Source organism: Oryzias latipes, chromosome 19, assembly GCF_002234675.1.
Source record: "Oryzias latipes chromosome 19, ASM223467v1".
Taxonomy (NCBI): Eukaryota; Metazoa; Chordata; class Actinopteri; order Beloniformes; family Adrianichthyidae; genus Oryzias; species Oryzias latipes.
In genome coordinates this window covers 19,677,121-19,691,873 of record NC_019877.2, presented here as the reverse complement: position 1 = coordinate 19,691,873, position 14,753 = coordinate 19,677,121, and the positions used below count along the sequence as shown (strand labels likewise).

General features: G+C 40.7%; 1 protein-coding gene across 1 annotated transcript; it reads right to left on the bottom strand.

The window, feature by feature from the left end:
* Window positions 1-557: 557 nt before the first annotated feature.
* Window positions 558-14,535, bottom strand: LOC101166505 (elongation of very long chain fatty acids protein 6). Its single transcript, XM_004080690.4, has 4 exons — window positions 14,348-14,535; window positions 7,264-7,395; window positions 4,882-5,033; window positions 558-3,496 (listed from the first exon to the last, which is right to left on the bottom strand). The coding sequence occupies exons 1-4, from the start codon at window positions 14,428-14,430 to the stop codon at window positions 3,066-3,068; spliced, it is 798 nt and encodes a 265-aa protein (XP_004080738.1). The 5' UTR covers window positions 14,431-14,535; the 3' UTR covers window positions 558-3,065.
* Between the last annotated feature and the right edge of the window lie 218 nt (window positions 14,536-14,753).

Genomic DNA, 14,753 nt, shown 5'->3' with positions numbered 1-14,753 from the left:
TAGTGCAAAGAGGGCCTTACTTGTGAATAAGCGCTTCATAACATGAGGTCAATCTCGGCTCCCGACAAATATAATATAAAAAAAAAAGACAATACGTTTTAATTTGTTAAGAAATGAGAGAAATTCAATTGTAAGAATAAATGTAAATCCATAGAAACTGCAGAGGATCTAAAATAAACTGCAGCAAAAGCAGACTATGGATTAAATGCTGTCATGTATTTGCACTGAAACTGAATTTTTGGAACCTGTGTGCAGAGATTATGTTGCAGCACTGACCTTAATCTGGGACGGTGAGCGGTGCTCATTCGTTCACAGCTCTGCTCCCTGCAGCAAGTCTTCGCCCTGCTGTCAAAACACTCCAACCGAGTTTGCAGAGTTCAGGCCGGCAATGACTTCTGAGTTATTATTTGGTCAGTGCAAAATGAATAAAGGGCAAAGCATTTTCATTAAAAAGCATGTTGTAATCAAGAACATTTGTAGATTTTAACAGAGGAGCTGCTCTGAATGAGTGATGCAGATGACACATGCCGAAAAGTGACAGAATAGCAAACTCCAAATATGTGCAGCAACTTTAGATTTTATTGAAAGCGTTTCACTCACAATCAAGTGGAAATACAAAACTGGGATGGATTTATTTCAAGCTTCTAGGTCCTTAAACTCTGCTTTCAGAGCACTAGAACTCTACAGCAGTGTTGTGTGTGAATGCTGACATGGAACAGACCTCTGGAACATAAATCACAGCATCATTAAACATGAACTTTTTAGGTTTTTAGATTTGCCAAATAACCAGTTTGCAAACAGACATGTGCAACATGGAAATGCATAAGCACATTAATGGGACGGAAAAGTTAAAAGCGGAGTCCACGATGACAGGTGACCTTTACAGGGATACAATCTATAAGTAAAGAAAAGTCACCATAAAAGTCTATTATGTTGGTCTGTAATTTTCAATATTTGGAAAGAAATGGGTCAAAGAGCTGCCTATAAATTGTTATGGCATTAAAAGAAACAAACATAAGAACAAAATCCAGTACCAAACATGAGGAGCATAATTTCCCTTTGTTCTTCAATCTAAGGGAGGGGTCTGCAACCTGAGGCTCCAGAGCCGCATGCGGCCCTTTTCTCACTCCAATGTGGATCTTTGGCTTTGAAAAAATAATGATTAAAATAAATAATGGGTTTGTAGTTTTGATTAATTTGTTCTAATTTTATTTCCATTTTTAAAGTGACATAAACTAAAGGAAATGATAGAAAAATGTTTCCATGTTTATATAATACTTTTTCATAATGCTTATATTTTTTTAAATGTGGATTCTACACCAGTCTTTTGTATATAATTGATAGTATAAGGACAAAAAGCATGAAGGCGCAGCACACTCATCATTTCTAACATTTTTACTTCATTTACACAGGATGTACTTTATTTTGAAAGACACTTGTATGTGCTGCTGTCAAAATAAAAGGGAGTTGAAATGATTAAATAAAGAAAAATATAACATTGTCGTAATTCAATTAGTGTAAATACTTGAAAGCTACATTTAATAAATGAATGGTCACAAATGCAGTGCATTTTTAGAATCGGTGAAGTGGCTCTCGTTGGGTTTTGGGTCAGTGACAAATTGGACCAAATGGCTCTTTAAGGTTGCAGACCCCTGATCTAAGGCCTACCAGTGTTGACTTTAATTCAAAATATGGTTTCCAACAGCGGCTTAAAAGGCTCAGTTTAAAACTTTTTTTAAAAGGGGGGGGGGGGGGGGGGGGTTCACAAAACGGGCAGATGGCTGGATCCAATTGCAGCAAGTTGATAAGCTCAGCTAAAAGTCAATAACACTAAATGAGGGTCAGGCAGGCAGAGGGTAAATAAGGAGCATCAGAGAAAAAACGAGAATAGTCAGGATCCAGGCGAGATTCGGGGCAGGCTGCAGGCTAACAGAGTCAGAGTCAAAACAGGCTCAGGAAATCAGAAGATCAGGTCTGGATGTAACGCTCAGTAATGCAGGCAGGGTGGCACTAACAATACTTCTCTGACAGAAGTCAGGTCTATCTCTCCCTCTGGTCATCGGCAGGAATCATCTCCAGAGTTCTAAACCACTACATATCCCAGCAACCCCGGCGCACAGATGCCTCACACACCTGGCTCTCATTTGCAATCACTCACAGTAGACTTAAGCACCGAGGCTAACTCGGTGAAACAAGACACGTCATAGCATACTATCATTGACTAGTTTAGTATTCTGCATTTGTTTGTTGGTTGTTTTTAAACAAATAACGTATTGTCATTAATATTTAAATGAAAAACTAAAAGTGCGACTTAGTGACCATCTAAATCCAGAGACCTACTTCTATCTGTAAACTCTGAAATGTATTTTATATAATCAAAAATGACAACCTAAACTTTGAAAAAGTTAAATGTGTTCCTGTTTGGTGCAGATTTAAAGATTTAGTAACCAGGAGGCACAAAACATGAACCGAAATGCAGTAAAGTCTTTAGAGATGATTTTGTCAGGTTGTGCATTTAAGGGAATTTTAAACTATTTTAGCATTTCAAAATAAAATTTGGTACTTTCTATCATATTTTTAAATGCAGAGAAATAGGAATGTTTTGTCCAACTGTACGTCTGGAGGTTATTTAGGAATGCACAGGACGTCTGGTTTAGCCACTGTAAACATGCATTGTGGGAAATGTCTTACATTTTAAGAAGCTCTAAGTAAACAGCGACTGCAGAAGTTAAGCAGAAATGTGCAGAAGTGCTGATTCCACAAGCAGAAAAAAATGTCGATTTCTTCAGCTTTGTGAAACTATAAGTGCTTTTTTCTTGAGGATAGTGCATTATATGATACTGCATTTTACAAAAGCAATATTCTCCAAGTGCATCCTTTCCCTTTGATCCTTCTCTGTTTCTGCAATAGATACCAGAGTCTAAATGCCAGCACGCATCCGTGTTTTGGGGACGTAAATATGCATCACAGGAGAAATGCCCACCTACCAATAAATAGTTTGGGAAAAAGAAAAACCAGATTCCGGCCTCCTTGCTGTTAAAATACCTCATTGTTTTAAAGACTGGCTACTCAGCTTTGGTTCCTTTGACTTCAGAGGAGTCCTTGAGGTACGTATTGTAGAAGAACGAGGCAAAGAGGAGCAAGTAGCTCAGGTACATGATGGTCCCCCACACAACTTTGTCCACGTATGAGAAGCAGTGCGCAATGTCCATCCAGTAGTAAACGTACGCCAGTACAACCAGGCCCATCGCCATCTGCAGGATCTGAGCTGCCGTGATGGTCATGGCGCAGACTCGAGGCACCCGCAGGCCCGCGGCCCGTGCCGCATAGTACGAGTACATCAGAGAGTGGACCATGTAGTTCATGGTCATGAACCAGCCGCCGCCGGCCACCTGGTCCTTGTAGGTGTACCAGGAGTAGAGCAGGACAGTGATGTGGTGGTACCAGTGCAGGAAAATCAGGCGTTGCTTTCGCAGGATGATGAACATGGTGTCACCTGTGGGGGACGGAGGGGGAGAGAGATCTTTTTTGAAAAGTTTAAGACCAAAAAGGATCTCATCAGGTCAGCTCTTTGTGGAGCAGAAGAACCAAACTTCAGGCCAGGCTCCCCGAGCTTCATTCCACCAATCCAGAGAAACAAGCTGATGGCCTCCATACCATGGAGGATCATCTTTTGATCTGTTTTCAAAGTGTTCTCAGAGGTCTTTTCATTAGAAAATGGTGCTACTCTCAAGGTGAATGTTTGTCTCCTTTTAGTCTAGACTACAAAGTTTGACTTAAAACACAGCTGGGACTTTGATTCCAAGAGTTTTCATTTATTTATTATTCATCCCAGAAATGGGGGTTACATTTGTCATGCGATTAAATAAAAGCAAAATTTGCTTAAACTTAAGTTGTCTGCGGTTTGCACTTATTATCGTTGTTTTCCTCGTCTGAGCTGGTATCTGTACAGCTGGATCTTTTATTGCACCTGTTATGTTAGGTTGGGGCAGGGGGAGACTGTGCAGACAGATCGATGATGTGAAGTGAGGGCAGGCTTACTCCACACAGTCCCACCCACAACTCAAGAAACAAATTTCGAATGAACTCCTGCTGAACAAACACTGGGGTGACGGCGCGTTTTCCATTGCCGGCCCTCAGTTATGGAATAACATTCCTGCAGAACTGTGTGTGATATCTGACATTTAAATGTCTGTCTTCCTTTTATCGTCAGGCACTTTGGTTATAAAGTGCTACAGAAATAAAGCATCATTTAAAAAGAGGCCTAACTAAAATATTGAGTGAATGAACATTTAAAGCCTGACATTTGTGCTGAAAACGTACTTTTTGGATCAATCTGATGTAATATTGTCATTTTCTGAGACAATAAATTTTTGACTTTCATTATCTATAATCATCAAAATGAATTTAAATTAAAAAAAACATGGAACATTTTAACGTCTGTCAAAAGCTTGTTAAAGGAATGCTTTTTTTCTTCCTTTTTTAATTTATTGAGTAAAAGCTTATCACATTCTTACTCTTTCAGATGCATCTATAAACTGTTTTCTGTATTTATTCTGAATGATGGGATCAGTTACATTTATGTTTTAGTCAAATCAAGTCGCTTAGAGTGCAAACTTAAACAAAAATCCGCAAAAGAAATGTCAAAACTATTCATTTTTAATCTGTCATGTTATTGTCTTTAGTATAGAAAACTTTCTAAAAACGTGTTAAATAAAAAAGACAAACTGCTTTTGGTAATATGGATTTGTTGCCACAAGGGGCATAAATGTTACTTTTACATCCAAACCTCATCTTTATAACCTTATTTTTGTTTAGTGTAAAGCTCCTTTTAATCTCAGAGTGCATCCATTAGAAGAGAGAGACGGGTGCAGGTCCTACCCAGCTCAGGGACCTTGCTGAGAGCAAAGGCGTAGGCCCAGAACTTGGTGACGGGTGCTTTGTAGAAACTGCTGTCACACACCGACTGTCTGAAGCCTCCGTTCAGGAGAACGTGCAGCATGTAGGTTCCGGTTCGGACCGCTCCGATGATGCTGTGGAAAAATCACATGGCAGAACCCCAAATCTGTTATTTCACCACGAAAAGCTCTTCAAAGAATCGGAAGTCACATTTTCAATATTCGCAGTGTTTCGTATTTCCACGTTTCTTTGTGTGTTTTTTTTTAAAGTCACGTGACTTTTCTGGTTCATCACAAAAGCTCAGACAACTCAAGATGCTTGTTTAATAATTTTGCGTCTGAGGGAGGTGCTGCGAATATTTCTGAGGAAGAAGGATGGAGATTGCCCCGAGAGTGTCCCTGCATGCAGAAATGGCATCAGCTGATTCGGAAAATATCCTGAAACGCTGAGGAAGATAATGGCGACAGATAATCAGGATGAATGAATTATGGATGAAACCGGTGTTGTGTAAGGAAATGCTTCTCCTTCCAGAGTTTGTTTCCCCTCCGGACTGAGGCGGCGTGCCCGACGCTCAAATCGCGCTGCAGGACCTCTCACACTTAGCCGGTGAAGGAGGAAGCACAGAGTGACAGAGAGACACTCCTAATGTAGGTTATAAAGTACACTACGGTACAGTCTATTGCTCTGAATACCCTACGTTGAGCAATAGTCCAATCTTCTTTAATAAATGTTTGAAATGTTTCAGACGGGTTTTTGATGAGTAAGGATCGGTGACGGACAGTCTAGCCGCGGGGGTGGGGGGCCATATGTCTGGTCCCTAACCCACATAAATACAGGGGGAATACTTTATACAAGTTTGTGGGAAGTCTAGGTTTAAATGTTATTAAACCATAAAAGCCCAACAATACTTAACTTATGTAACTATAAACCCATAAAAATGCAGTGGAGTCATGGTTAAACACTGACAAATCCCTCCATGACACGTCAAAAACACATTTGCAGCAACTTGCAAAACAATTCAATGCTACTGTTGGCTAATCGTTGAGCTTTGTGCACAGAGGTACAACAGCTGAAACACTGATTCAGGATCAGGTTGGCTTTTTTAACCAGTGCACTAATGACAATTTCTGACCGTTTTAACCAATGGAAAAAGCCTGTACAAAAATTTATGCTAAGAATATTAACAAGCAAGAAAAAGAGTGTAGTTTAGTTCCTCACATATGTGAAATACTTTTCCTGATGCAGAGAATATAAGTCATGTTTATACATTCTAACGTATATTTATATATATTTTTTATATACATTTGATTTTTGCATATATGCATTTTAAATATGACCATTTATTTTTAAAAATTAATGTGAAGTTGGCCGTTTTTAATCGAGCTTATTTGCAGAATTTGTGCGAAATAATTCAAAAATTTAAAGGCAAATTCTTCTCTTATTTCAAAGCAGTTACTGCTCAACTGTGCATTGGTTACAGCAGGAATTTCATCCGGCATACTAGGGCTGACGATTAATCGATTTTTTTTTTATTAAGTCAAATTTCTTGTTTTAGAGAAATCGAGATTTTATGTTCCCAGCTCTCTGCTCTCTTGTGCTTCCGTTGTTCGGAGTAAAGTCAGTCGATCGGTTTCTCGCAAAGTGTAGATGGCGTTTTAGAATAGAGTTGTAACCTCAGGAGAAAGAACGACAACTGCCTGCCAGCACAAACTATAAGCGGTATGCAATGAAGAACAGCCTGTTAAACGGGTTCTCCAATCGCAGACGCCTCTAGCCTGCATCCTGTCAGTGAAGCACTGGTTTTGAAAGTTCACACTTTGTGCTACAGAGCCATCGATTGTTCAAACTTTGGGTATGGACGATCTACACCTCCGCACAAAGATAACAGAGACGAACAAAAACAAAGGAAAAAACCTGTCAAACCTATTTAGTCCCAACATTTGATACAAAGATCAAGATTTGAGATTGATTCTATTTGGAAAAAAGATTACTCATCCACACTGGACAAACTAGCACTTAAAGATGAATTTCATTAAATGATGAGCACTAACTGCAGACAAACGTCTGTAACTGGTGGTAAAAACACCCTCACCCTGTCTGGATCAATGCAGAACCTTTATGAGTACAAAGCCTCACTGCAATAAACACAGCAGGTTTATGGGGAAACCAGAGGCTCAAGCTGATGTAGCCTGCAGGCAAACCGCAGATGAGGAACAGAGAAGGAATGACGTTAATGACAGTTATGAGGTTTGTACTTTCACTGACAAAAGCTACTGATGTGATGTTTGAACCAATCAAACTGGCAAGAGAATTAGGAGATGTGAAACAAAACAGTGTTGAAGGCTTTAATCTGACGCGGCTCACCTGAAGATGGCCAGGCTGAGTGACCACAGCACCAACGGCCGCCGCAGGTTCAGTTTTGGCCGTTCCCTCATGAAGTGCTGCCCGCCGAACACGAGCGCAGCATACAGGCCACAGAGCATGAACGACTTCCTCCTTCAGAGAACAGACAACAAGCATTAGCACAGATACTCTCAACAATGAGCCACCATGACGAAATGACACATTAGTGCTTAATAATCTGCTTTTTTAAGGTCAGGATTATTTGTAGGCATCCACCAAAGTGTAGAAATAGAGACTAATTGGTCTAGTAAACACTTAAAAAATTATGAATAGTTAAAGAAATTGATTTTCCTCTTTATAATCATTCACATATTTCATTCATGCATTTCTGAGTCCTCAATCTCATTAGCAAGATCTAAACTTTCTTTAAAAAGTCGTGTTTAACTTTGTTCATGTTTTCTGCCCTGTAGTTCTTCATTATTCCACTAGGGGCAGAATACTTTTTTTCCTGCTCGTTTCAAAGTGTCTGCTTCCATAAAACCACAAAAACATTTAGCAGGAAACTTTTGCTAATTTTCTAAACTTTATGGTGAAATTGACTCCTCTATTGTAATTTTATTTGAAAGCCACTATCTTTATTGAAAGAATGTAAAAAAAATGTTGATAATTTATTATTTAAAATAGAGATATTCTATGTTAAAAATGTGGAGATCCAATTTGAGAAATCAATGAGTGAATGTGTTTTTGTTTTACTGAACACTGTATTCTCTAACTAGCCAAAAATATGAAAATTCAAAAAATTTATATATTTTTTTCAATTAATTAATTAAAATACCTATAAAGTTCCCTTGAAATAATTTTTTTTTTAAATGAGACCATCTATAAAGTTACTTTTTGTTATTTTTCTGCAAAAGAATTCTGTAACTTTCCAGAGTTTTTTTCTCTACATTTTCTGTGATTCTGTACAGTAATAACACGGCTATACAGAACACCCGGTATCACTCATATCTTTTTCGCAGCTCAACCAAGACAAAACAGAAGTCTTGGTTGTCGGTTCTGAAGCTGAGAGAGAAAAGGTCAAATTTTATCTGTCAACTAAACTGTATGATTGTTTGTAATACAGTACGGAACCTCTGTGTGTTTCTAGATGCAGACTTTGGCTTTGACCAACACGCCAATCAAGTAACTTAAACTGCATTTTACCATCTGAGGAATATCGCCCGAGTTAGACCTTTTCTATCTAGAGCTGGAGCGGAAATCCTAATTCAATCTTTTAAAACTTCAAGAATAGATTACTGTAATGCCATCCTTTCTGGTGTAAAGAAAAGCACCCTTAATTGCATGCAGCTATTCCAAAACTCGATTGCGTGTCTTTTAACAAGAACCAGGAAGAGGAAGTAAATTACACAGACATTAAAATCTCTGCACTGGCTCCCTTTCACCTTGATTGATTTTAAGATTATTTTCCTCATCAGACTTGCTTTTAGTGTTTGAACCTCCCAGAGCCCTTAGATCCTCAGGTGTGGGCCTGCTGAAGGTCTCTGGGGTTAGAACAAAAATCCACGGCGAGGCCTTGCTCAGAAACTACGGGCCTCACTTGGGGAACAGCCTGCCTGAGGATGTGAGGGCCTTATTCACTGTGGAGGTTTTTAAAAAGAAACTAAAGATGCACCTATATCCTCAGCTTTTAATTAGATCTTGTATGTTATAGTAGATCTGGAATTTCACTCTCCTATTTTATGACATTTGATCATGTACAGTAATTATTTGTTTTGTGCCTGTTACTTATGTTGTCCTTTAATGTATCACCTTACTATATTTTAATAATTGTATATTCTAGCTGCTTTTATACTTTTTATGAACTAAGAACTTTTAATTTAGCCTTTTATATTTTAGCTCTTTTACATTTCAACGTTTTTATCTATTACTTCTACATTTTAGATTGTATATGAGTGTTTTCTCACCTTTGGCTGTGTTAATATTAGGTAGTAGATCAAGAATGGTTATTCTGACGAACAAAATAGCTGTTTGTTTCTCAATAGAAGTCTGTGGGATTTCAGCATTTGAGTACCCGCGAGGGCGGGAGGGTTGTTCAGTCCAGTTCTTTTACCATCAGTGATGCTAACATCCGAGCCAAAAGGAGGATAATGTGGATGGCGCCTCAGGGTAATCTTTGCTTTTGCTCCCCTTATAACCATTTCTCTTTTATTTGTTTGTTTCTGTTTGTATTATCATGAGGGGTTTATCTTATTTTCTTGCATGTGTGGGGAATGGTGTATTTGCGTTTTTGTTTGTTTTTATATAAAGCACCTTGAGGTGTTTGGTTTACCTGAAAGGTGCAATAGAAATAAATAAATTTGATATTTTAAAGCACAGTCAGCTCAGGTCCAGAGTTTATGTCCATCCTCCTCTTTGATAAGTGGTATTCAACAGGGCTCAATTCTGTAGCCCCTCAGTAACAAGTCAATAACATCCATCCATCTTCTTCCGCTTATTTGGGACTGGGTCGCGGGAGCAGCAGTCTCCGACATGACCAGAACACCTCACCAGGGAGACGTCCAGAAGGCATCCAGACTAGATGCCTGAGCCACCTCAACTTGCTCCTCTAGTTGTGGAGAAGAAGCGATTCTACTCCGAGCTCTTCGGACTAAGCTTCTTACCCTATCTCTAAGGGAACGCCCAGCCACCCTACGGAGAAAGCTCATTTCAGTCACTTGTATTTAGGACCTCGTTCTTTCGGTCAAGACCCAAAGTTCATGACCATAGGCGAGTATTGGGACGAAGATCGAAAGCTTTGCTTTCTGGCTCAGCTCTCTTCCCCACAACGGATCAGTACAGTCACCGCATAACTACAGACGCTGCCCTGATCCGCCCGTCAATCTTGCGCTCCATTCTTCCTTGACTCGTGAACATGACCCCAAGATACTGTGCAGGAGCACTCCACCCACCCACTCAGAGAGGGCAAACTACCTTTCTCCGGTCAAGAACCATGGCCTCCGACTTTGCGGTGCTGACCCTATCCCCAGCCATTTTACACTCGGCTACAAACCACCCCGATGTGGGCTGGAGGTCCTGGCTCGATGAAGCCAACAGGACAATATCATCTACAAAGAGCAGAGAGGAAATCCTGGGGTCCCCAAACCAGGATTTTCTCGTGAATTTCCCTAGAAATTCTATTAATAAAGAAAATGATCAGAACAAAGAGCCGCCCTGTTGGAGTCCAACATGCACTGGGAACAGGTCTGACTTACTGCCAGCTATGCGATCCAAGCTCTTGCTACGTTCATACAGAGACCAGACACCCCTCAGTAAGGCTTCCTAAACCCCTTACTCCCAGAGCACCCTCCACAGAAACCAGGGGGAAGCGGTCGAATGCTTTCTCCAAATCCACGAAACACATATGGACTGGATGAGCAAACTCCCACGAACCCTCAAGCACCCTAAAGAGCGTGTAGTGCTGCTCCACCGTTGCATGTCCAGGACGGAAACCACACTGTTGCTCCTGGATCTGAGGTTCTACCATTGGACTGACTTTCCTCTCCAGTATCCTGACATAGACTTTTTCCAGGAAGGCTGAGGAGTGCGATTCCCCGGTAGGTGGAACATACCCTCCGGTGTGGACAGGCAGACAGGGCTGGCGCCAGTCCAGTGGTACAGTTCCCGACTGCCACACGATGCTGACATTCCCACAGCATCCAGATACTTGAGGTACTCAGGCCAGACTTTGTCCACTCCCAGAACCTTGCCACAGAGGAGCTCATTGACTACCTCAATGGCTTCAACTTGGTGATGGACTGCCTCACCCCAAAGTCCTCATCATCTCTTCCCTCAATCGAAGCCATGCCAGTGAGATTGAGTAGTCTGTCCACCGCCCGACAATGTCCCCAGTTGAAGTCAAAATCTCCCCACCTGCACTGAAAATGGTGCCTGCAGAGAACTGCTTTCCCTTTCAAGTTAAAGTACCATTAGTTGTCACACACCTGGGTGTGTGAAATTTGTCCTCCGCATCTGACCCATCCCCTGGGGGGGAATGAGCTGAAGACACAGCCACGCTCAGGAACCATTTGGTGGATTAACCCCCAATCCAACCCTTTAATGCTGAATGTCAAGCAGGGAGGCATTGGGTCCCATTTTAGAGTCTTTGGTATGACTCGGCCTGGATTTGAACTCACGACCTTCCAGTCACAGGGCGGACACTCTACCACCGAGCTTCTGAGGCGCTGGACGGTTTGCTAGAATTTCTTCGAGGCTAACCGATAGTCCTTCGTCTCACTGAACTCGTCGCAGGACAGAGTTTTTGCCTCCACAACAATGCTGGCCGCAGCTCGCTAAGACTGCTGGTACCCGTTAGCTGCCTCTGGAGTCCCACAAGCCAGCCAGGCCTGTTAGGACTCTTTCTTCAGCTTGACGGCTTCCCTTACTTATGGTGTCCACCACCGGGTTCGGGGAGCACTGCAAAGACAGGCACCAAAGACCTTGCGACCACAGCTCCGAACAGCAGCAGAGACAATGTAGGTGGAAAACATGGTCCACTCTGACTCAATGTGTCCAGCTTCCCTCGATACCCGTTTGAAGCTCTCCCGGATGTGGGAGTTAAAGACTTCCCTGACGGAGGGCTCAGCAAGACGGTCCCAGCAGACCCTCACAGTGCGTTTGGGTCTTCCAAGTTTTTCCAGCCCTCTTTCCCGCCAGCGAGTCCAACTCACCACCAGGTAGTGATCGGTGGACACCTCTGCCCCTCTCTTTACCCGAGTGTCCAAGACAAAAGGCCGAAGGTCGCCTGAAACAACTACAAAGTCGTTCATTGAACTTCTGCCTAAGTCAATGATCAATAACATTGTCAATAGGTCAATAACATAGTTTAAATAAACAATAATTTTGATAATGACCTTCATCTTTACTGACCCCACACCTGCACTTTTACATAACCAAAACTCATAACATAACATCCTTAAACATTTTGAAACAAAGCAGCTGGATTTAAGTTTACAGAAAAAGGCTACATTAGGTCAGCATCACATGGCAGCTGAGAGCAGCCAGTGTGATGCTGCAACATTTTAAACCAAACAAAGACAGCTCACATTTCCCCAAGCTGACAAAGCCTTCTGGATGTCTGTGTGCTGCAGAATGAGAGGGGTTTGGGAATAAGGGGAAACGACAATTTGCTGCTTTTTTTTTATACCAAAAAGAAAACCAAAAATAAGAGGAAAATGAGGATGTTCCAAAACATCTATTTAAAGTCCAAATCTTTTTCCTGAAATAGATCACAATGTAAATAAGGACCTCTTACAAAATTCTCTTTCATAATAAGGTTAGATGTGCACCAGAAAGCAAATACGATAAAGATGAGCATGCAGTCACCAAGCTCACTAAATCAATAGACAGTTTCATTCACCCATAATCCACTCTTGACCTCAAAGTGACAGATGCCCATTTTTAGACTAAAATAACACGAAGAGAAATGTCCTGGCTGTGGATTTGTTATCTGGAAGTTGTGACTGCACGTTTATCTGCTGTCATAAGCACATTTCAAACTTTCCTTCAAGCCAAGTTCCTGAGATCTTTCAGAAGCTGAACATTTGACCAAATGATAAAACAAAAAGCTTCATTAATAGCATTTTATTTCTTTAAACGTTATGTGGGAGCTGCTTCCATAAAAAAATCATCTTTTGATCCATTTTTTTAAAGCGTTCCCAGTGGTCTTTTGATTATGATTGTGCTTTTTTTTAGCCAAGATTAGAAAACTAAAAAAGAAACTTTCATTTTCCAGGACATACTTTCTGCAGTGCAGAAGTTCACCTCTAAGTTGTGGATGCGACAGTTGGTGCGGAGTAAACCCACCCCTACATCCCGACATCCATTTGTTTTTACGCACTCTCCTGCTAGCTTCCAGCTCCTCAAACCCCAACCTAACACTATCAGTGTAAACAAAACGGGGAGCAATATTAAAGCTATCCAGCCGTACAGTTTAGATCCAGAGTCCAGCTCAGGCAAAGAAAAACAAAGACGTTCATGGATCTGTTTGTCTAAAAGTGAATGCATCAGAATAGAGCGGAGTAACAACCTTGTATCTTGCTGTGATAGCTTCCACGTTACACCTACAAGCTTTTACAAATGGCATTTTTGCATCTGCTCCTGATTTAATACATTCTGAATTAAAAAAATACTCAGAAAAGCAAGTTTACACTTTATTTCATTTAAACATGTCCACTATCATGAGAATAAAAAGAAGCATGTTTTCTTTTTCAAAATAATCGTTTTTCATAAATAAATTGGTAAATACATAATCATAATGTTGTATTTTATTAAAATGTGGAGTGAATGTAGGAAAGTTGATAAAAAAAGATACAGATTTACTAAAAGTTATAACTAATATAGCCCAGAAGTCCTGCACTAGCTTAATTATTTTAAAAACCTTATTTTGAATAGTTTGTTCCAATCTGATCATGCAAGATAAAGCCTTAAATCTGATGCAGGTCTGTTGTCTTTGGAGACTCTGTGGCATCTAGTCAGCTGGATCAGGTATTTCAAACAGCTCTGCAGCGTCCATGCAAATCATAGGAAGCAGGTTAGAGGGAGGTCAAACAATAAAGTCATAGAAATTCTTTCCATGACCTGTCTAACAGCTACCAAATCTGCCAAGTTACAGAAATTGGAGAATTAATGCCTAACACAGGTCACTGCGCAGCCTCAATCATTTAAGGAAGACTATTACGTTCCATCTTCTTTAGTTTACATTCTTATTCATGATGCAGATGGAAGTAAATGTTGAAGGTCGACAGATTGCAGCTCTATTGTTTGCAAAAGCACCGATTGAACAGAGAGGTTCTCATGGCAAACGAGATAACAGACCTGCGAAGGCCATCGCTCCACCTTTACAACAATCCAGAGGTTAGCTTGCATCGTCGGAAGCTTCATAGCTTTAGCTTTCAAATAAAACTGTTATTGGTTAAAAGATGTCCGCACGCGGGACAGCTCAGGACAGGATGCTTATATAAGCTCGGAGTCCACCTCTTCTTCTTCTTTTTTAAGCTGCGAACGTGATATTTTTTTCTCTTTTTTTAACTTTAAATACATTTTTAGAGATTAGACTTTTTTTGCTCACCAGTTTTCCTGCATCCATTCAAAGGCTCGCTGCTGGTCGAACCGTCGCTCGAACTCATAGCTGGTGAGTTCACTGTCGTTCATTTTGTGCCGACTAAAAAGTCTTGGAGAGGCTGAGAGCAGCAGGACGGAGCAGAGCGGGAATGTGACAGCGAGAAAGAGCAGTCAAGAGAGCGGTTCATCAGTGACAGAGGACCTCTTCCGGTTCAGACCTTCAGAATAAAGCTCCACATCCGGGGGAGAACATGTTTTATTCTTTTGGATCAGATTTGAACAGGAAAACATAAAACTGGAGGCCTGAAGGGGGACAACCAAAAATTATGTTCCCAGATTCTATTTCTAGAGATTATATTACATTTGGAATCTTTCTATCAAACAAAACTTAAGAATTCAGTTGTAATTCAAGC

Excerpts from the sequence above, each read along its gene's own strand:
- LOC101166505 (XM_004080690.4), bottom strand. The coding sequence starts at position 14,430 with ATGAACGACAGTGAACTCACCAGCTATGAGTTCGAGCGACGGTTCGAC. Across the intron at positions 7,396-14,347 it reads GAATGGATGCAGGAAAACTG|GAGGAAGTCGTTCATGCTCT; the intron begins GTGAGCAAAAAA and ends TGTTCTCTGAAG. Across the intron at positions 5,034-7,263 it reads CTCAGCCTGGCCATCTTCAG|CATCATCGGAGCGGTCCGAA; the intron begins GTGAGCCGCGTC and ends ATTTTTCCACAG.